Source organism: Vanacampus margaritifer, chromosome 19, assembly GCF_051991255.1.
Source record: "Vanacampus margaritifer isolate UIUO_Vmar chromosome 19, RoL_Vmar_1.0, whole genome shotgun sequence".
In the NCBI taxonomy this organism is placed as follows: domain Eukaryota; kingdom Metazoa; phylum Chordata; class Actinopteri; order Syngnathiformes; family Syngnathidae; genus Vanacampus; species Vanacampus margaritifer.
This window is the reverse complement of record NC_135450.1, coordinates 10346034-10367773: the sequence shown is the minus strand read 5'-3', so window position 1 is coordinate 10367773 and position 21740 is coordinate 10346034. Positions and strand designations below refer to the sequence as shown.

Sequence of the window (21740 nt, the reverse complement as noted above, 5' to 3'; positions counted from 1 at the left end):
ATGTGTACACGTCGAATCGTGCATCAAATTTAATCAAATTGTTCCACTTTGAAATAATTGCGATTAATTATGGAAAATTGTGCGATTAAATAGTAAAAAAAAAATTGTCAGCACTAAAGTAAATATGTTTACACATTGAATCGTACATCAAATTGAATCAAATTGTTCCAAATATCGAGATTGTTATCGAATCGTCTTTTATTGGAGCGATATATCGTAAAAGGAAATAGCACGTTTCCAGGCCTGGCAGTTTCATTCAAAATTAAGGTGCTGCGTATGAATTATGGTTCCGCTGAAGCCTTTGAATTATGGCGAACAGGAGGAAGAGGAGGGCTCTTTGCTGCCTTGTAGCGCTGACAGCAACCTGAGTCGGAAAAACTCCCAAATGCGACCAGTCCATTCGCCGAAATACACTCGGGGAAAACAGCATTGCAGGCATTCCTGCCTAATTGTACATGGGTCTTCTTCCAAAGAGGGGTGTGTGGGGAAGAAGTGTCCGGGCAGATTCAAAAGCATCTCGGGACAGGATTGGGCGCTGGGGCACGGCATCCGTCCCCAACCGCCTCCTCGGGGCTATTTAAAGGTACAGTAGGCTGTATTTTCCGCCGCATAGCCAGGCACCCACCCTTCCGCCGGGCTCCATATTGGAACCAGATGCTGCTGGATGCGAGGCCCTGCTAATTTAAGCGGACAGGGCAGATGGAAGCAACTCTGCTCGCGTACAACCCCCTGTTGGCGTGAAAAATACCTCGTATGGGCCTACTGCAAGTAGAAATGCATGGTCGTCCACAACCGCAGCGTGAACCGCCAGGCTTCCTTTATGATCAAATGTAAATGTATTCGCAGCGAGAAAATAATCAAGTTTGAATAATGAAGTCAACAATTGCAGTTTATCTGGCTGCCCGCGGCGGTGCTAAGCTTGCAACCCTATCCCCGTCATAAGTGACGGCGGCACCTAGCAACCCGAAGCGCTATTGTGCCGCCCCTCGCTGTGCACATGCGCACCATTGTGCACGTTTGCAGAAGAAATGCAACCCTATGCTGCAGAGGTCAGATACATAAAGGTCGACTTTGACACTGATACAGCACAACTTGCGCAGGTGTGCCTAATGTTGTGTCCCGTGTTCAATACAAAGAAATCCTTACTAAATAGCCCACAGTGTTGCTAACTGACAGCCAGAGCTCGTGCCTCCTCCCGAGGGAGCATCTGGTCAATGTACATCTGCGGAGCTGCGAAGAGGGAAAAACGTGCGCACGGGCCAAGAAATTTCCTCTTTGATAGCATTTGTTTGTTTAGCTGGACTCGCTTGACCCGTGTTGACCCCTCCTCCTCGAGCTCAGCGGTCCGCAGCCGAGCCGACGAGCGCTCTGCCCCGCGCTGACATTCGTAGGCCAACGTTGTGAAATTTTTTACACTGACGCCTTGTTCTGCCAATATTCAATGGCGTAGGCACGTTTCATTTCGGGCATGGCTGTCTTGTCCACCAGAATCAAATGATATTAAAGCCTACAAGCTGAGCTGAGGCGTCCCTTTGATGTTGAAATAATCATCAAACTTTGACAATTTGACACTGTGATTACAGTAGATGGCTCAGGCTAACATTTCATAAAAATCCCAGTGGGCGTTAGTTCAAGTACGACATGTTCATTTCCTGGTGCCACAACGGTGGGGCAGTCGAAATATGGATTTCCTCAACGTGACATATTCATCATACACAAGATGTATGACCAATATATGAGTTTGTAGAGTTTAGCAATTTTTGTTGGGCCTGATCATTACGGATTTTTTTCCACTTCTTAACTCATTCACTCCCAGCCATTTTGCCTGAAGCAACCCCCTTTGCTCCCGGCTGTTTGACTGGATTTTGACAGATTTTGCAAGGTCCACAGAATATTCAGTTCTATTGCTATAAAAACATGGAACCTACCAAAAGAAAGATTAGCGTCTCTATATTCCTATCTTTTTCCATTTTGCAGCAATCAGCATTAGAATATAGCTAAGTTTCATCATTATTCACAAATCGGTATAAAAAGAGCTTTTTTGCAACGTGGCCCTGGTTGATACTTTGCTGCCAACTGCTGGCCGTTTTTGTAATTACTACCATTGCTTCACCCGTTCTCTGCAGTTCATATGCTGCATCAATGACTTCTGTATGCTCTAGCATAATTATTTATTTGTTTTTAAACATAAAAACGTATAAATACGTTTTTGGGACCATGGTGATATTTAAAATAGAACGGATTTATATGTTTTTGGGGGAGCAAATGAGTTAAGCTTAATGAACTCATAATTAATTAAACTTACTATAATCACTTTGGACTAATTCAATTCAATCATGTGTTACCGTTTTAAAGGATTTTGTTTAAATTGGTCAACAATTTAATTTGTAATCTTAAATTGGTTCAACATGTGTTTTTTTAGAGTGGTACGGGCAATACATTTTGCTGTTTGACCATACTTTTTTTTTTTAAGTATTTGATTGACTTACTACAGAGAGAAAAATCAAGATTTGGCCAGAAAACTAAAAGTAAAGAAAAAAAGAAGGAAAGAAAAAGCACGTTTAGTATCACCCATTTGTTGAATAAAAATACAGCGGAACCTCAGTTTTCGTAGATTTTGTATGATAAAATTTTTGATGATTATTTTTCATCAAAATTTTGTCCCAGTTTTCATTTATCTGCTTGGTTATCATACCCCAAAAAAGTAACTTCTTTATTTGTCTTTTAATAGTATTTGTGACCGTGCACTAACTCCCTGATTCTGAAAAAAGAGCAGTTAATCCCTAAGTGCAACTTCCATGCGCCCGTGCATTAAAGAACACACACACACGCACACACAACACAAAGGGAAAGAAAAGGGGTTAAGGGCTTGCTTTGTTATCACCGAGGTGCCCCTTGGCCGTGATTAAGCGTTGTTTTCACTATCCCTCTGGTGTCCTAAAGCTTAGCGAGATGTGTCGCAGCTATGGCAGGAATGCTTCAGCGGCGAGGCCAAGAGAGGGTCACGGCCAGGATGTAAACATCAACATTTTCTTTCTTTAAAAGGATTTTAGCGTTGGGGGGGGGGGGGGGGGGGCAAAGCCGGGCCACCCTGATCCCTAACTCCGCACCTGGCCCAGGGCGCGGGCCGCGGACCAGCTTACCTGCCGCCTTAATCCTCATTTGAGAACCATTTGCGGGGCAGAAAACTGACCTTAGATCAGCATTTTAGTGCGGGACGGGTTTAGTGTTGCGGCGACGTGTAGGGATTGAGAGAAAGGATTTAGCCTAAGATTGCTATCAGAGCAGACAGGAGGAGTTTTTTTTTTTTTTTAACGCCCTTTTTGGAATTGCGCCATGAGCACAATCCTCGGACAATAGACCCTTTGTGCTCGTCAACTAAAGTCTGATCAATCCTATGACATGGCTAAATTCGCCATGATTCCCAAATACGATATACAGTGAACCCCCTCCGCGGTAATTCCCTGCATATTTCTGCTTCGCTATTCACAAAGTCACCGTCACGTTTTTTTCTGCGCAACCTATTTGGACACCCCCAAAATGCCACATCCTTTTTAAATCAAAAAAACAATTTCCGGTTCAAACCATTTTTTTCTTATAACCCTAATATACATACACCACAAACTATGACCCCAAAACACTTTAATGTAATTTTCAACTTGTCTTGCAACATATAACCTAAATAAAATGGTTTAAAGTTATTAGATTTAGAAAAAAAATGTGTGATGAGACCTGTAAAAATCCGAAGTACTACTTTCCTAATAGCCATTTTATGATGTTTTAGACTCAGTGAGACGTAGAAAGTGTTTTTTTTTCTTCTTGCATATTCACGTTTCACTATAAAGTATTTATATAGGATAATTATGAACACCTGACGGGAGGCAAATTTTTGCACGCTTGCTCGCCCCCTCAAATTGCGAGGCGTCACTGTTCAACGCTTACTTTTTCGGTTTTATTTCTCTGCAGTGGCGAGAGAACCACATCTCTCGTAGGCAGCTGTGTGGAAATGGTTTGAATTAGCCCCACCGTTTCCCCCCTGAGACCATCCAGTAATGATGCAAATTTAGGGGCTTTCTGACAAGACCTTGACACTTGATATGTTAGTCAACTCCCCACTCCATGTTGGTTTTACCAATCCATAAATATTGGATCCGTGGGGACTTGTAGGAAAAAAGGGAGGAAAACATACAGATTACAGAACATTGGTCTGTTTTTTTTTTCTTCAAAAATGTGGCCCGGGGGCTGGTGGTGGTCTGGAAGCAACACCTAGTGGTCCATCAGGATTTTTTTTTTTTTTTAGTCTCACCTCAAAACCTACCTGCCTTTAATCTGTGATCACTGTCCTTTGTCTTATTTCTTCGGTGTTTCTTCTACATTATGTATTGTTGAGTTTTTTTTAGTTGTCCTACATAACATTTTTCTTTTGACACTGTAGTTTTTATCAGTTTTGTTTTTGTAAAGTGTCTTTGAGTCTTTTGAAAAGCGCTAGACAAATTATTATGATTATTATTATTATTTATTTATTTTTTTTATTATTAAATTAAGCAGTTGAAATGTGATGAAATGTTTTTTTTACACTAGTCATAAATATGATGACATTATTGTAATATTAAAATATAACGATAATATCACAAATCAGCAAAACTAAATAGTCTTCTTGGGTGTTAAGCATACAAAATAACGCAAGAAATTACTATACAGGTTTACAGTAAAAATAATTGTGATAAGATATGCTGTGGCCCTTGCATATTCTATTCTAGATCAAACCAAACAGATAAATATAGCAAATTTATTTACAGAAAGTAAAAAACAATAAATTTTCCTTTACAAATTTAAAACGTTGACTGTAAACACTGAAAAATGCTAAATGAATTAAATGAACTATACGAAAAATCTACACATGAATGTAAACCAATAGCAGCAGCAACTATACATGGATGAACAATGCTATACATCCAGTAAATACAGTTTGGAATGAAAGCAGCAAGTGAAGTGACAATTTACATGAGTAAATAAGATGGATATAAAAGTGTTTGAATCAACATAGTGGCCTTTCTCCTGACAAAATTGAACTCATGTAGCTCACTGTTACAGCACTGCAGCCCCATCTACTGTTTGCCCTGCTGAACCAAAAAAAAAAAAAAAAAAAAAGTGGCCACAGCTGGAATTGCAAGCGCTCCGAGCTAATCCTTTCTAGTTATTGTCAGAAAACACATTTTAACGGCTACATTTCACTCTTTCTCTCCCCACGCCCACCTCCCGTCCCGCCGCTCAGACATGTGGGCGTGTTCATGCAAACGCAGCACGGGATGTGGACCTTTTTTTAGGCTGTGGCCACAAAGCATGTCATCTGCAGCAACCCCTTGCGATGGCCTCCATCCGGAGCCTGCACAAACCTGGAGCCACACAAATAAATGTCGTACCTTGAGTAATCCATCCTTAACTCATTCACTTCCAGCTATTTCGACTGAAGCAACCCCCTTTGCTCCCGGCTGTTTTACTGGATTTTGACTGATTTTGCAAGGCCCACACAATATTGTATTCTATTGCTATAAAAAAGACGGAACGTAGCAAAAGAAAGATTAGAGTCTACTTTCATCAGAAAAAGTATATTTGTATCTGTTTCCATTTTGCAGCAATCAATCATCAACATCAACTAAGTTTCTTCAATCACAAACCTGTTGAAAACACTGTCAAAAACAGCTTGTTGATCTCTTATACTCTGCTGCCACCTGCTGGCCGTTTTTTGTAACAACTACCATTGCTTTAAGCGACCTCTTCATGTCAGAAGCTGCATCAAAGCCTTCTGTATGCTCTAGCATAAAAAAATTACATAAAAACGTATAAACGTTTTTGGGAGTGAAGGATAAAATATTTAAAAAAACATATATATACGTTTTTGGGTTTGAATGAGTTAATAAACTCTTTGGACGGTTCTACATGTTCATCATTGTAGCAGCACAATTGATTGATCTCACAATGTGTGTATGTGTTTATTTTTAATCGTAGTAGTAAACGATCTAGTCGCTTGTGCAAGTCAACCATTTTAGCAGCTATACTGTTAGCACTAGCATTCGGTTTTGCCAACTCTAGCCCCGTTTTCTTTAGCGAGAGGATGTTTGCGTCCTATCTTAGCCCAGCGTGACGTGAGTAGCATGTAATTTGTCCGTTGCTTGTCGGCGTGAGTGTAAAAAGACACCATTACACGTCCCGGCGATTCGTCGGCCATGTTTTCTTCCACCCCCCCACCCCTGTTTTTGGGCTTTGACGTGCGTCGTAATGACTTCTTTGTGACAGACAAGAGAAAACCGGCCGCCCAGCTGTCGCCCATGACTGACGTCTTTGACTTCCTGCTTGAGCGTGAAAAGGCCTCTGTGTGGTCCCGCTCGCTTGACGTCACCGACGCAGGTTGGGAAATTCGATAGTCGCCGATACTTAGCTGATTGTTGACGTTAGCAACTGTTGTGTTTGTGCTCCCACGTGTGCGCGTGTGTGTGTGGATGGCAGACTGGCAGTGGTTCTCAAACTGGGTCTACGAGCCATAGCTCGGGGGTCCGCAAATTAATTTGAAATCAAAATGAAGTCGTATCATTCAAAAAGTGCATACCTACTGTCGGCCTACATGTAAAATTGGCAAAATTTTGGTGTGTTTTTTTAAATTAATAAAAAAAGCACTTTGTAATATTATGCTTTATGAAGCGTATGCAGCAATGGCACAATTAACTCATTCACTGCCATTGACGGCTATAGACGTCAAAAATTCATTTGAACTATTTCTATTAGTTTAACATTTTTTCCCACTTTTGTTAACAAGAGTACGAAAACCTAGAACATATTTTTTATTGTACATTTAGAACAGATCTAAATTGACGCAACTTAAAGATGATTAAAAATTCGGGGCGTCAGGCGATTAAAATTTTTAATCGTAATTAATCGCATTACTTCTCTAGTCAACTCACAATTAATCACAAATTTTATATCTGTTCTAAATGTACAATAACAAAACCTAGGTTTTCATACTTGACAAAAGTAGAAAAGAATGTAGAAAAGTAGAAAAAATGTTAAACTAATAGAAATAGTACAAATGAATTTTTGACGTCTATAGCCGTCAATGGCAGTGAATGAGTTAAATTGAATGAAAAAGAGTTCAACAATTTCTGTCGGTTTAATATGCAGCTCCTCAGTGCGGGACTAATATTAGTCATTCTTCACAGAAGATAAAGAATATATCCTTGTGAGTATTGTTATTTAGTTTGTCTATACGGGTTGCTGCACCATTTCAGTTTCACGATACAGTACATTGCTGAAAGGGTTACAACACCGCCACATTGATGCTAACTGTTAGCTCGTGCCTATGGCGATGTTTTCCATATGTGTTAGCACTAAGTGAGCAGCCTTGAAGGCAAAGTTATGGGGTTATTTCTCTCTTGCTTGTGTTTGACAGTAAACTTGAACTGAGATGATATGAATGATATATATAATATTTACGACTACTGCTACTTTTGGAACCACTGATTTGCGACTTGAAGACAGAAATGGTTAATTCTAGTAAATATTATGACTTTTTGTCCTTCCGAAATGTTTTTTCTTATTTCTTGAAAAATAAAATTTTATTATTATTTTTTCCCCCAAAAAACATTAGGTTTTTTTTACGTTCAAATATGACAATTTTGTATTTTTTTATTTTTATTTTTTTAAAGTAGTCAACTTCCTGTGACTTTACACATGGTTGTCATGTTAGTTGGTGTTCGGATTATGAGAGTCCTTGGAACAATTTCGGTCCTGTAAAGAGTCCTTGGACCCCCAAAATTTGAGAACCCTTGGGTGTAAGGTATCTACAGCTGTGAAGTAAGCTACAATTTATGTGTAACCCGAGTTCTAGCCAGGTTAAGGGTCAGTTATTGAACTTGAATTCCACGCTCCCAACCTAACACCGCCCGCCTCCTGTGGGGTTTGTTTGTTTTCCCTCCCAGGCTCTCTCTCTCTCGCTCTCTCTCTCTTTCTCGCTCCCTCTCTCGCTCTCTCACACACTCAGACGTGCATGTAACAACACTGCCGTGTGTGAGTGAGAGATCTCAACATAGGTTTTAAAGTGTGTGTCTGTGCGTTTCTAATCATAAGCAGAGTCTCACCAGCTCAGCGGTACTTTCATATTGCACCACATCGCCATCTGCTGGTTTACCGTCACATTACTTGAGTTAAAATTCTTTGAGATGCAAAAAAAAAAAAAGAAGAAAAAAAGTCTTATTTAGGACATAATTAGCAGCTCTCCCTCTAATTGCCCATGTTTAGGAAGTGGGCGCGTTGTTGGCACATTTTGCACAATTTGTTCTGGTTCTTTCACTCTGAAATGAGTAATCATAATTATGCATTTTTAACATTCATTAATAAGAACAATTAATTGAATGCATATGATTGTTAAATATAGTAAATAATGTAAATAATAACAGAAATGATCTATGCATATCAATGTTCAATAAAATAAACAAAATATGAAAATAAATAGTGATAAATATACCGGTTAGATAAATACAAATTCTATTCCTACAATCTTGAATATGCTTCAGTTACTATTAAATTACTAATTTAAAATATTAATGAAAGAATATAATTTAAAAACAAGGTTTTAACTTAATTATTGCTTCTAAATTAGTCAAAAAATATTATTTATTTAATTTAAAATATATATATCCATTATCCACATTAGTTTTTCAACATTCTTTTTTTAATTTATCTTTTATCCCCAATTTAAATACATTCACTACATCACTTACATGCATCCAATAATTGTACTCAACAGTAATAACAAATAAGTTAAAAAAATAAACAACATAAATACAGGGCTGGCTTTTTGTGTTGGCAACTGCACCGACACCCGTTATCCACCTGGTAGCGCTGTTGCGCTGCACTACACATGCTGGCAGTGTTTTATTTGGGGTTCACTCAGGGGACAGAGCAGTCAGTTAAACTGGCAGAGACCTCTTGTCCTTCCCTCAGGTTCATACATTAGTGAGATGAGATTTCCTTTTAATGTCTGCTGCCCTCTGAGCCAGTCTTGGCTTCTTGTGAGGCGGGATAATAATTAACAAAGTGTACAAATGAAAGGTTCCAGCGCTACACTGGAGATTGGCACGACTCTTAATTGATTTCACGCTCCAAAATTTAATGAAAAAACTTGTAGGACTGGGCGATAAAATGATAGTAAGGAAATGAATACCGATAGTACGTTAGCCATTGAATGACTTGAAACTCAAATGGGTTACTACATGTACTTTTTTCCCCTCGAAAAACATGTCATAGTCCAACAAATGACAAATCCAATTAGATAAAAAATAGTAAAGACTTACATATTGCAGTAGCCTACACCGCCACATGAACACAACCAGCTTGAGTATTTTAGTTAAAATAAATGACTTTAACCTCACGAATCCAGCCCAGTACCCTGGCTAACGGCAAAACAACATTTATTTTTTTCTTTTTGGTCCCATTTTAAATCCATCTCCGTTGCTACTAGCCTCATCCTAGCTAGCGCTAAGCTAGTTTGTCTCTCAGGTCCGGCATCCAAGTTCGCAAACTCCCTATTGTTTGTTGCTAGCATGGCGTTAGCCAACCAAATACTTCTGATGCTAGGACTGTTAGCCTGCTAAATACTCCCATAACAACTTCCGGGCTTCCGCTCAAATGAACCGCGTACTTAGCTTTCGATTTTGCTACTCAATTTGGATTGGATGTTTTAGGCCAGTTAAGAATGTGCTTACATTTTACGGACATTCAAATTTAACCGAATCACTTACATGAAATAAACAGTATGGCTGTAATGTGATGATGTCATATTTTTTGTTGGACAAAATTCTACCCAACTGCCAAGTTGCTGTAAGTGAATCAGCGAAAAAAAAAAGGCGGTGCGATTTCTCCTCCGGGGAGACGAGGAAGTCTTTACCCGCCATTCAGATATTCAGAGTTGCGACTTCTCCGACCAAGCCAAGCAAGCTACCAACAGACTGAGTCACGGCCGCCGCATCCTCCCTCAGAGGCTCGCTCGTTACCAGCTGGGGTGGAAAAGACTCCTCAGACTCCTCCGGGACCAGCCCGGCTCCCTCAGACAGACGGAGGCAAGACTGCAGGGTGGCATGGCTCCATCGCGCGAGGCTTCCCGAGCGCAATGGGCGTGACGGACATGAAAGACCCGAGACCGATTGTGACTCATTCGGGGGTGTAAAAACTCCGTCGTGTCGTGTTCTCAACCTTAATAAGCGCGTGAGTCATCCGGAAGCTTGTTTTCAAAATGCTGTCGCACTCCATCAGGAACCAAACTTGAAACCTGTCAGTAAAGATGTGACAAGGCGCCCGAGTCCCTCTCCAGTCATCATCATGACAGAGAATATCCTGGGGCCTCGACGGTGGCGGCTCATGTTTTATTTAAGCAGAAAAGTTAAAAAACCTTCAGGCGCACTTTAGACTCCAGTGACTCACTGGAGTTATTTCAAGTGTAGTCGAGGAGAGGAAAAAAAACAAGGCCGAAAGTCAAGTGAGTCCAACACTTGTTTACTGGATCTGATTCATTTGACGCTCTGGTACTCACAAATGAGGTATAACATGCGCAATAGCAGAGGTGGTATTTGACAAAATTTTGCTGGTCTGTCAATATTTCAAGCTGAACCGTCAATTGTGCAGCAAAATGAGCGTCCGTCAATATTCCCGTCATTCGAAGTGGGCATCCATCAAGGTTCCGTCTATCGTCATTCGTTAAAATGGGACGTCCGTCTTTGACGAATACCAACTTCCGTCAATGCTAAGTTTGCCATTTTTTGGAGGTTTCCCGAACCTTCCGTCAATATTGTCGGAACTGCTTAATACTTAAACAGTGTTAGCGTGAGACAATGATCAGCAATTTGGCTGAGAGTAAACAAATGAACGTTTGAAAAGTTAGAGAGACAATTGCCTTACCTGGATAAATAAAGGTTCAAAACAATTTTCAAAGTCTTCAAAGAAGAGACAAAATGCTTTTTGTTGGGAGGATGCAACGGATGAATTTCATTGGGAAATTTGAGATACGAGTGTTATGAGTTACAAGTGCAGTCAGAACGAGTTAAACTCATATCTCAAGACACCATCTGCAGCTCCTTGATCTCTCTCTCTCTCTTTCTCTCTCTCTCTCTCTGTCTCCCTCTTTAACTCTCTCTCTCTTTCTGTCCCTCCCCTTGCTCTCTCTCTCTCTCTCTCCTTCTTTAACTCTATTTCTCTCTCTTTTCCTTCCTCTCTCTCTCTCTCTCTCTCTCACCTTCCTATTCTCTATAACCCCCCTTGTTCTCTCTCTCTCTTTCTCTCTCTCTCTCTGTCTCCCTCTCTCCCTCTTTAACTCTCTCTCTTTCTGTCCTTCCCCCTTTCTCTCTCTCTCTCTCTCTCTCCTTCTTTAACTCTCTCTCTCTCTCTTTTCCTTCCTCTCTCTCTCTCTCTCTCTCTCTCTAATCCTTACTCTCTCTCTCTCTCTCTCTCTCTCTCTCTCACCTTCCTACTCTCTATAACCCCCCTCGTTCTCTCTCTCTCTGTCTCCCTCTCTAACTCTCTCTCTCTCTCTGTCCCTCCACCTTTCTCTCTCTCTCTCTCCTTCTTTAACTCTCTTTCTCTCTCTTTTCCTTCCTCTCTCTCTCTCTCTCTCTCTCTCTCACCTTCCTATTCTCTATAACCCCCCCTCGTTCTCTCTCTCTCTTTCTCTCTCTCTCTCTCTCTCTCTGTCTCCCTCTTTAACTCTCTCTCTCTCTCTCTGTCCCTCCCCCTTTCTCTCTTGCTCTCCCTCTTTAACTCTCTCTTTCTTTCCCTTCCTCTCTCTCTCTGTGTGTGTGTGCATCTCTGTCTCTCTGTCTCTCTCACCTTCCTACTCTCTATAACCCCCCCTCGTTCTCTCTCTCTGTCACCCTCTCTCCCTCTTTAACTCTCTCTCTCTCTCTCTGTCCCTCCACCTTTCTCTCTCTCCTTCTTTAACTCTCTTTTTCTCTCTTTTCCTTCCTCTCTCTCTCTCTCTCTCTCTCTCACCTTCCTATTCTCTATAACCCCCCTCATTCTCTCTCTCTCTTTGTCTCTCTCTCTGTCTCCCTCTCCCCCTCTTTAAATCTCTCTCTCTCTCTCTCTCTCTCTCTCTCCCTCTTTAACTCTCTCTCTCTTTCCCTTCCTCTCTCTCTCTCTCTCTCTCTGTGTGTGCGTCTCTCTCTCTCTCTCTCTCTCTCTCTCTGTCTCCGTCTTTAACTCTCTCTCTCCCCCCTCCTTCTCCCCCTCTTTCTCTCTCTCTCTCTCTCTCTCTCTCTCGCTCTCTCCCTCCCCCCTCCCTCTCTGTGTTCATGGCTCCTCCAGTCTTTCCAAATCAGTCATTCAGTCTGTGAAGCTCGCTCGCTCGCTCGCTGGCGTCCACTCCCCCGCCCCCTCACACACTCACTCACTCTCACACACACAAACCCAGGACGCGCCGCCGCCGTTAATGCGGGGCTGCGCGGCACACTGGCAGCGACCATGCTGTGGGGATCTGTGGGAAAATAATAGTAAAAATCATAAGGAACGCTGTCATTTTTTTTAAAGGGGGGCGGGGGGTGTGGGGGTCTCTCTAAAGGAACGAGGAGAAGATAGACTGCTGACTTTTTTTTTTCTTTTTTCTTTTCCTCCTCCTCACGCGTGGTGGACTAGATGGCAGGGGCTCAGCCAGGAGTCCACGCGCTGCAGCTCAAGCCGGTGTCCGTGCCCGAGAGCCTCAGGCGGGGCAACAAATTCATGAAATGGGACGACGTGAGTCATCAGCAGATGGATATTCTCTTTTCGTTTGTGCATGCAGCCTATATGTTGTTATCGTAGCACAATTGTGACCGGATGTGCTCCGGCAGAGAACGGAGGTGTTCAGTGCGTCGCGCGCGCACGTGCTTTGTTTACACGCCGTGTAGTATAGTAGGCGCGCGTGCGCGAGGATGTTATTGAAATTGAACTTGAATGAATTTCTATGACATGACTCGAGTTGACTAATCATCATCCTCATTATCATCATCGCGCCCCCCCTTAGCCTCTCCCCCACTGAGCTCCCCTTTTGTTATCATTGCCTGGCTTCAGACAAATGACCTTGATTAAAATTGATTGCACGCTGCCATCTGAGTGGCCTGTCAAAAGCATCCAGGGTGCAGTAGTGGTCCCATCCAGCAAATAGCCACATCCCACGCTCGGCTGCTGCGTCCAGTAGACAGCAGGCAGCCGCTTATTCCACTTGATCAAATGTGTGTGTGTTCTCTAGTGGCCCCACTGCTTTGTTTTTCTATTTTTATTTTATTTGAATGGTGGCTAACCCAGGACGTATATAACGTTATTTGAGTATAACACTTCATTTTACCCCCACTAAGGTGACTCATGTTCTGTGATGTCATTCAAGGACCCCCTAAATCAGTCAATTGCTTTTTTACGGGCCCCAGCAGTTCAACTGATCGCTCGTTATTTACTCAACTGCAGTTAGTACCGGGCGGAGACGCGTGACGCATGATAGTCAAACCAATGTGGTCAAAGAGACAGTTTATGAGACAAGAAGTATAAATGCCAATTCCTGTTTGTGTTGTTTCTAATTTTCTCAATCGATTTAATTAATAGAGTTCATTTCAATTCAATTTTTTTTCCAATTCAATTCGCTTCAATTCAATCTGATATTGATTAATGATGGAACAGCATTACTTAACGCATTCACTCCCAGCCATTTTCACTGAAGCAACCCCCTTCGCTCTTTTACTTGATTTTGCAAGGCCTACAGAATATTGTGTTCTATTGCTATAAAAACATGGAACCTACCTTAGAAAGATTAGAATCTCTTCTTTCATCATCAGCAATTAGCATTAGAATATAGCAAAATTTTGTCATTATACACAAATCTGTTTGAAACACTGGGGAAAGAGCCTTTTTGCAACATGGCCCTGGTTGATCTCTTATACTCTGCTGCCACCTGCTGGCCATTTTTGTAATAACTACCATTGCTTTAAGCGTTCTCTTCAGTTCAGAGGCTGCATCAAAGCCTTCTGCATGCTCTAGCATAAAAAAAAAACATAAAAACGTATAAATATGTTTTTGGGACCATGGCAACATAAAAAATGTTTTTATACATCTTTGTGAGCAAATGAGTTAAATATCAAGGACATGAGAAAAACTCACAAACATTAAATTCCAAATAAAATTTTGCGGCGGCAGTAACTGGTGAAATGATTTAGTTTATTCGTGAAAGTGTTACACAAACATTGACATCAGCAAAGATGAGGTGAAAATATTTTCATAATTCTAATTCAATAATTTTGAATATTAAAAACATTCTGAATTCTCTTAAAGTTTAATTAGGTCTTTCATAAGTGTAAGTAAATACTTCTAAATACATGTGACCAGTACACTTTCATGCACACACAAAAAATCGGCGATTAAATGAATTATTTTAACTCTGACTCTCATGAATGGTATTTTATCGAGATGGCCGCCAGGTGTTTCCCCCCAACCTTTAAATGTTTGTGTACTGACCGTTTGTGGCTTTGGGCCTTTCTCCAGAACAAAATGCCCGCCTGGTTCTTTTCCCTGTGAAAATACAACACCCTGAGAAAGATGAGCTCAGATACCGTCGCTTGTTGAATTTCCCATGCACTTCTTCCTTCCTCTTTCCTCTTTCCTCCCGCTGTGTGGCTTTATGGAAAGAACAGATAGAATGCTAAAGCTCCAGGGAGATAAATCAAATTTGGTGCTATTGCGGTTTTAGATGCAACTCTTGAGCATCTCTTAACAGGAAAATGGACAAGCAGATAATTGCAGCTCATCCAATAGGGTCGGTTTGTGTGCTCCCCATACACAGTAGTGCTTTGAAATGCAAGTGAGTCAAAGTTTTTTTTTTTTTTTTTTTAAGAGAGCGCGAGAAAGACGCTAACACTTAATAGGGGAACTCCACTGACTAGCTATGAAATAGCATCTATGCTGTGGTGTTATAACACTCTAATCAACAAATATTGTAGATGGGTAAAATAACCATACTCACCGGTGTACTGTATTTTCTTTATCCTCTGCGAAGAGCAGCTATTATTAGTGCTTTACTGAGGAGCTGAAATTGTCTCTATGTACTCGCAAAGTGAAATATGAAATTTTTTTAGGGAGTGTAGAATGAATTAATGGCAGTTACATTCATTTTAATGGCGACTGACAATTTGCGAATGTTTTGAGTTGTGAACATGATCACAGAATGAATAGAACTTGTATCTCAGAGCAGAGTTGTAAAGTGTACTTAAAAAATAGAATTAGCACTCGTCTAAAAGCAAAAGATTTGTCATTAACTGCATTTGTTCTCTTCACACAATTTGTTTGAAATTGTTTTCCAACATTTTCACGGTTCCGCGCGTAAGGAGATCTTAACACTCGTTTCATTTCATTTATGGCGCTCGCGTCTTCGCTTAAGTGAGAGTGGCGCGCAGGCAGGCGTCCAAAAGGAGTCGTCTTAAAGAAGAGTGGCAGATGTTGGCATGCAGATGATGTTGGGTCACTGTCAACACGTCTTTTTCTTTATATTATGAATACGCTGTGCTGGTGTCTTGCAGTCTACTCTAATGCTGGGTGAATAAAATATGTCATCAGGCTCGGCGGAGGTGTAGAAATCCCATTAACGTGCATGGGGAATGTCTTTTTCATACATAACACAAATATGGCCAGCTAGAATTGCCTCTTTAACACCCCCCAGCTAATACTCTTTCTTAGCTTCTCTTGTAGCTAGCAAGCTGGCTATCTACCGATAATAACATTAACATTAACTCATCAAAGATAGCAAGCCATTTTCAACTCTTTAGATTGGACAATAATTAGCAAAAATGACACCCACGTGTGGACTGACCAAAAGTATTAATTTTTTTTCGGGATCGTGGAATACTACTAGTACTACTAACTCATTCACTGCCATTGACGGCTATTGACGTCAAAAATTCATTTGAACTATTTCTATTAGTTTAACATTTTTTTCCACTAAATAACAAGAGTATGAAAACCTTTTTTTTTTATTGCACATTTAGAACAGATATCAAATTTATGATTAATTGTGAGTTAACTACTGAAGTCATGTGATTAATTACAATTCAAAATTAGCAGCGTCGGGCAATTGAAATCATAATTAATTGCATGACTTCATGAGTTAACTCACGATTAATCCCAAATTTTATATCTGTTCTAAATGTACAATATTTTTTTTTTATAGGTTTTCATACTCTTGTTAACAAAAGTGGGAAAAAATGTTAAACTAATAGAAATAGTTCAAATTAATTTTGGACGTCTATAACTGTCAATGGCAGTGAATGAATTCATAATAAACTACTACTACTGATGATGATGATGATGATGATGATAATATTTTTTACATACAAAGGCTTTCCACCTAATTTACTCCTTAAAGACTGAAAGTATCGCATTACATAATAAATTAATGTAGCCGGTGCTATTTTCATTGATTATCATTTATTTGTGGATTTGAATAATTTGCATTTTTCATTATAACAATTCAACATATTTTATATTAATATTTGTATACATTGAAAAAAATTAATGAAGGCTTGTACTCGCTGCCGTTAAGCAGAAACACCAAACCGCCCTTTCCGCTGCCATATGAGAACTTCCCATGAATCTATTTTAGCATGGCTTTATTAGCACCCGCTAGCCAACAAATAGCGATCCTAATCCACTACGCTGTATTCCGGTATATTATTTCTTTTATAAGTGTACACTTGGTACAGTGTGTTCACTTGAAATGTGCGGGTGGGTTCACATGGATCAACCGAACTTTTATAGTGCATTCAAATTTAACGGAGCGGAAAAATAATAATGATTGGTCAATTTGGCCGTTGTATTAAGAATATAACCTGAATGGTTGTTTAGTAGAGGACTGCACTCGTACAGTAAAATACGTGGCGTGCATCCCGCCACATTGTTGTCGACTTAAGTCTCTCATCTGTCAAGATTGTGCAGTCATGCGACTCAGCCTTTACCATCCCTCCCCTCGTCCCCGCCGTTGCTGTATCGGGATCGGCAAGCGGGGGGGGGTTGCCATAGCGCCGCAACTCCGCCTCGTCGTCTTATTGAGGTTTGAGCCGGGAAGCTAATGGAATAGCGTGTCCTTCGACCCTTTTAATGTCAAAGCCTTTGATAGCGTCCCTCCCGCACCAGATGGGGTCTCGCCCGAATACGGCGCGGAACAGATGCAGGCAATTAGCATTATCGGCAAACGCCAGTGATAGAGACCTCATTAGAAGCTTTTTTTTTTTTTTGTCCTTTGAACATTTTTCCCGTGAATGCGGCGATGCCCTCGCTGAACTTGAGGATGCAGTGCACAGGTGAACTGTGCACTTTGTGTCTCTTTTTTTATAAATGCGTCCAATAATACCCAGCATGCCTGCGGGTCAGAACTGTGAGTTTACACGAGGCTTGGAGTCAACTGAGGTGCAAAAAATAAATAAATAAAATAGAATAATGCTAGCAGAGCAGGAACACGCCTCCCTGGGGCCTAAAGTGAAATTAAATTTTGGGGGCCTCTATTTACGCCGATAATATAAGGTCTATTAATTGCTCTTGGGAGCCCTCTAGTGGCCGTAGGGCCTTTTTTTTTTCATACATGTTTCATCTAGAACGCTTTGTATTCTAGATGAAACGTGTAGAAACAAAGACTTAAAACAAACTCTGTCGCAATTTCCTCTGCTGATTTGGCGCAGTCCTGTTCGGTTGAGCTCAACTCACGCTTGTCACCTTTATTTTAAACGGACTCAGGTGCGATTACCCTGTTAGTGCGTTTCATTTAGTCCATTGCGAATGCTTTCATCCAAAGCCTGGAGCAGTTCGGTTCAGTTGAGTTCAAGTCTAAATGCTTGTCCGGTTTGGTTTGGTTGATAATAAACTGGTGCGTTTGCGTTGCTTGTGAGATTGGTTTTGATGGGACGGGAACGGGGGCATCCAAACTGTCCTGGTCTATTTGTAAGTGTACTCAGATTCAGGTTTCTCTTGGGTTTTGTGCTTTTGATGTTCAGGTCACTTAAAAGGAACTCTGGTTTGATTGCTAGCCTGGTTTATTTGGTCCACTTCTATCACTGTGATAAGTGGATCCAGACTTCTTCGGCAACTGGTCTTGGTCCGCTTGGAAGTGAGAACTGGTTCGGCTTGACTAAAAACAGGTGCAAGTGGAAGCTGTTTTCAAATGTTGGTGGCTCTAAAATGACCTTGTCCTTTAATCAATTAATCCGTTTTCAGATTAAAAAAAACGTCTTCTGTAAACATTTTTAAATATAAATTCTTACATCTTTTGGTTGTCTTTGGTTCTAGGACTCCACCACTGTGAGCCCCGTGACAGTAACTGTCGATCCCAAAGGCTACTTCCTGTACTGGACTGACCAGAACAAGGTAAGGTGCTACTGCTTTATGAGCCAGGTTATATCCTGGACCCTTCGGGGAATATATTTGTAATTCTGCAGCCTGAGTGTTTGGCTTGTTATTTTCCCTTAGCACTCCGAGTGCAAGCGAACTCAAGTGCAAACGCAATGTAGACATAATCCCCAAAGCAGAAAAACCTGTCTGTGAGAGGTTTGCCAGTTAAATCATTTACACCCAATTCTTGAGGGAAGTAAAGGGCTAACTGTAGAACAGAACAAAGTTGTGACATTCTCTTACATCGAAATCAAATATTTGATTCAGGCATTAACCCGACACCCGTGAGATGTTAGCGCTGTCTATTGTTCCGCTCGAAGTCTCCAAACCTGCTCTGCATTGTTAGCACAGTGTACACTCACCGGCTAAATTGCTATTGCCGTTTGTATTTGTGTGTGTGTGTGTGTGTGTGCCACACTATTAAATAGCCTTCATTGATTTTATGTTGGCCCACATGAGGGCATCTGGAGACACGCGCGGGACTGCTGACGCGACTCAGCCACCGCTTAGCGCTAATTAGAATTAGCGCCCCGTGCGAAGGTAGTCTCGGATGATTGTTTGGCGGGCAACTTTAGATGTAGACCTTGAAAAGAGAGAAGGACCTTCATCAAACACCACCTGAGGGGCTTTACATTGTGTTTACACATGCTACATGCGCTAAAGGTTGCTTGTATTGTACACAACGTCATGTGCAAACACAAAAACATCAGTTTGGCGCATTGCTCAATGGCATAATAAGAAGAATGGAAGAATTTTGCTAACGTTGCTAAAGACCAGGCATTTCATTTAGAAACGAGTCCAATTTGCATTTACTGTTGTGCGATTCCAACTTTTTTAATTAATTGTGCCTTTTTTGGGAATGACTTTCCTCGGGCTTCCGATTTGCTCACATGGCCTAAAGCTGCATTGTGCTGATTCGCACCCATTTCAAGCCCAATCTTAGCACAGTGTGGCACACATTTTGAGATTCTGAAAAAAAAAAATTGTGACTTTTTTCCGAAGTGGCTTTCTTCATGCTTCTGATTGGCTGACATAACCTAAAGCGACTTCAAGTCGTTGAATGGTTTTAAATGAGCCTTTTAAAGTAGTATGATAATCCAGAGTAACCCGACTTCATAGTGGCGCAACGAATCATCATTGATCTGTGGTCGGTTCGGAACAGGCCCCACGGTTCGGATCGCACACAACAAAAGTGCGCATTCACAGTCGCCACCGTTCAGACATGTCAAGGAAGCTGAAGCATATTTAAACAAAACCAAATAATACATTGACGGCAATGCAAATAGCCTTAGTAGACCTTTACTTTGAAAGTGGCCTACCTCGTGACGTGATGGCTAGCTTGACTTCCCTTTTAGACGTTCGTAGTTTTGATTGGCATTAAAGTTGCGACCAACATCAACACAACGCTATCCCAAACTCATATTCTATCACTTATTTAGTACGCTAAGGAAGCGCTAATTAATTACGCCGTCGTTGTATGATATGGTAGAAGTCTCCGACGTAAGTGGCTAGCAGCTAGATGTTAGCATTACCAACGAGTGCCTGGCTGGTAGCTGTAAATGAGTTTGACAGCTGGAACCTGGCTTACTTGAAATCTTTTTCATTATTCTGGACCAAGGCTACGTTATTATTCACTCTCCATGTTTAAAGGAAGGGAATGTGCCTTAAATTGCAGTTTGAGGTCTTTGACACTTTTGCCTATTAAAAAAGAAAAACATTCAAATCAAGATGTCAAACATAGCCGTTTAGATTTTAGGAACGCAACTTTAAGCCCTTAGTACCTTGCTATTTTATTTTACATTTATTATGTATAAAATAAGAATGTTTCTGCCTCATATTGCACTTAAAGTTGTTCCTAAATCCTAAACGGCTATATTAGACATTTTGAATCGAATTTTCTTTTTTTTTCTTCTTTTTTTTGCTGATCCGATCTGTGACTGAAATCCGTGATCCGATCTGAACCGTGACTTTTGTAATCCGTTGCACCTCTACTACTTCATGATCAAGTGATATTCTATTTGTTTGTTTTTTTCCTCCATTGAGGTGACTTTCTACAGTCTTTTTATTGGCTGAAAGCCTAAAACTGTTAATCATACACTTCTAGAATTAAGCCAGTTTGAAGCCCTATTTCAGGTCAGCCAGGGTTTCTCCCAGTGCTTTATAGGCCTGGCTTATCTTATAACTTATATCTATAAATATATTGCAATATTTATTTGCATTCAATGATGTCATCGCTAATGCTACGTTTGTGTTGTTGAAATCTTTGTGTGTGGCCTCCTGTTCACTCTCCTTAAAACTGGTATTACTGTTAGTAAGCGGATCCCCGGCAAAGCTCTACTGTATTAGGACATGCACTAGTGTATATTCGCCGTGCAGTGCCACGAACGTCACCTTTTGTTTATAGAGCCGTCGCGCGTTCTTGCCGCACATCTGTTGAGCAGGCCGTTCCTAAACAAGGAGCAACGCCGCCTACGTCCAGTTGTTGTGTGCCCGTCGGGGCGACTGGCGTGATGGCCTGCAGAGTAAAAGCATTCCTGGGATTCCTTGAGGAACCGCAGCACAACTTGCCAGTAATCTGTGCTGGATGAGTGTCTACAGATTTGACTTCATGCACGTTGTCTGCGCTGTTGTTCGCTATAGATCAAATGTAACACTTCCTGAGTGGACAAGTCAGGAATATTTTTGTGAATCAAGCATATTTTCTTAACCCTGGACAATCCACGGGGTCAAATTTGGCCCCTATAAATTCTGCTACTCAAATAACAGACCTTTTTTTTTTTTTTTTTTACAAATTTAACTTCAAAAGTCCAGAGTGCCACTTCTGACCCCTGCATGGGGCCATCTAGTGGATGAATTTTGCACTTACATGAGCCAGAGTCGTGGTGACAAGATTGCTGGCAACATGCTGTTTTGTTGAGCTGGAAATCAATCCAAACAAAACCATCTTCTCAGCAAACCATTAGATGGTAAAATTGTGTTTTTTTGTTAATCTATTTCATATCATGTTGCAGAATGCCTAGGAGTATGTTTTATATATATACAGGGTGTCCATAAAGTCTCTTTACCATTTCAAAAAATTATTAAAAATGCAATTGATTAGATATTTTATTTAGATTTGCTCTATTGTATTCAGCGTTTATTAAAGTTTTTTTTTTTTTTTACCTCTTTTAATACACTTCTACATGGGCGCCATTAGTTGCACGAAGCACATCAAGACGGTGCTCGATTTCTTGCCATGTTCGCTGTAGCATAGCCTCATCAATTGTGGCAATGGCATCAGTAATCCTTTGCTTAAGGTCAGTAAT

The 21740-nt window shown here is 40.9% G+C and overlaps 1 protein-coding gene across 3 annotated transcripts in view; it reads left to right on the top strand.

Moving 5' to 3' along the window:
- Positions 1–12384: 12384 nt before the first annotated feature.
- The window catches only part of plcb1l (phospholipase C beta 1-like), an 88594-nt gene continuing 79238 nt past the window's right edge, over positions 12385–21740 (top strand). For all 3 annotated transcript variants that reach the window (XR_013289319.1, XM_077551833.1, XM_077551834.1), the window contains exons 1-2: positions 12385–12774; positions 18334–18411. Coding sequence is in view for 2 of the 3 variants with exons in the window: in XM_077551833.1 (XP_077407959.1) it covers positions 12676–12774; positions 18334–18411 (177 nt within the window). In the remaining variant the exon portion in view is untranslated. The remainder of the gene's footprint in view (positions 12775–18333; positions 18412–21740) is intronic.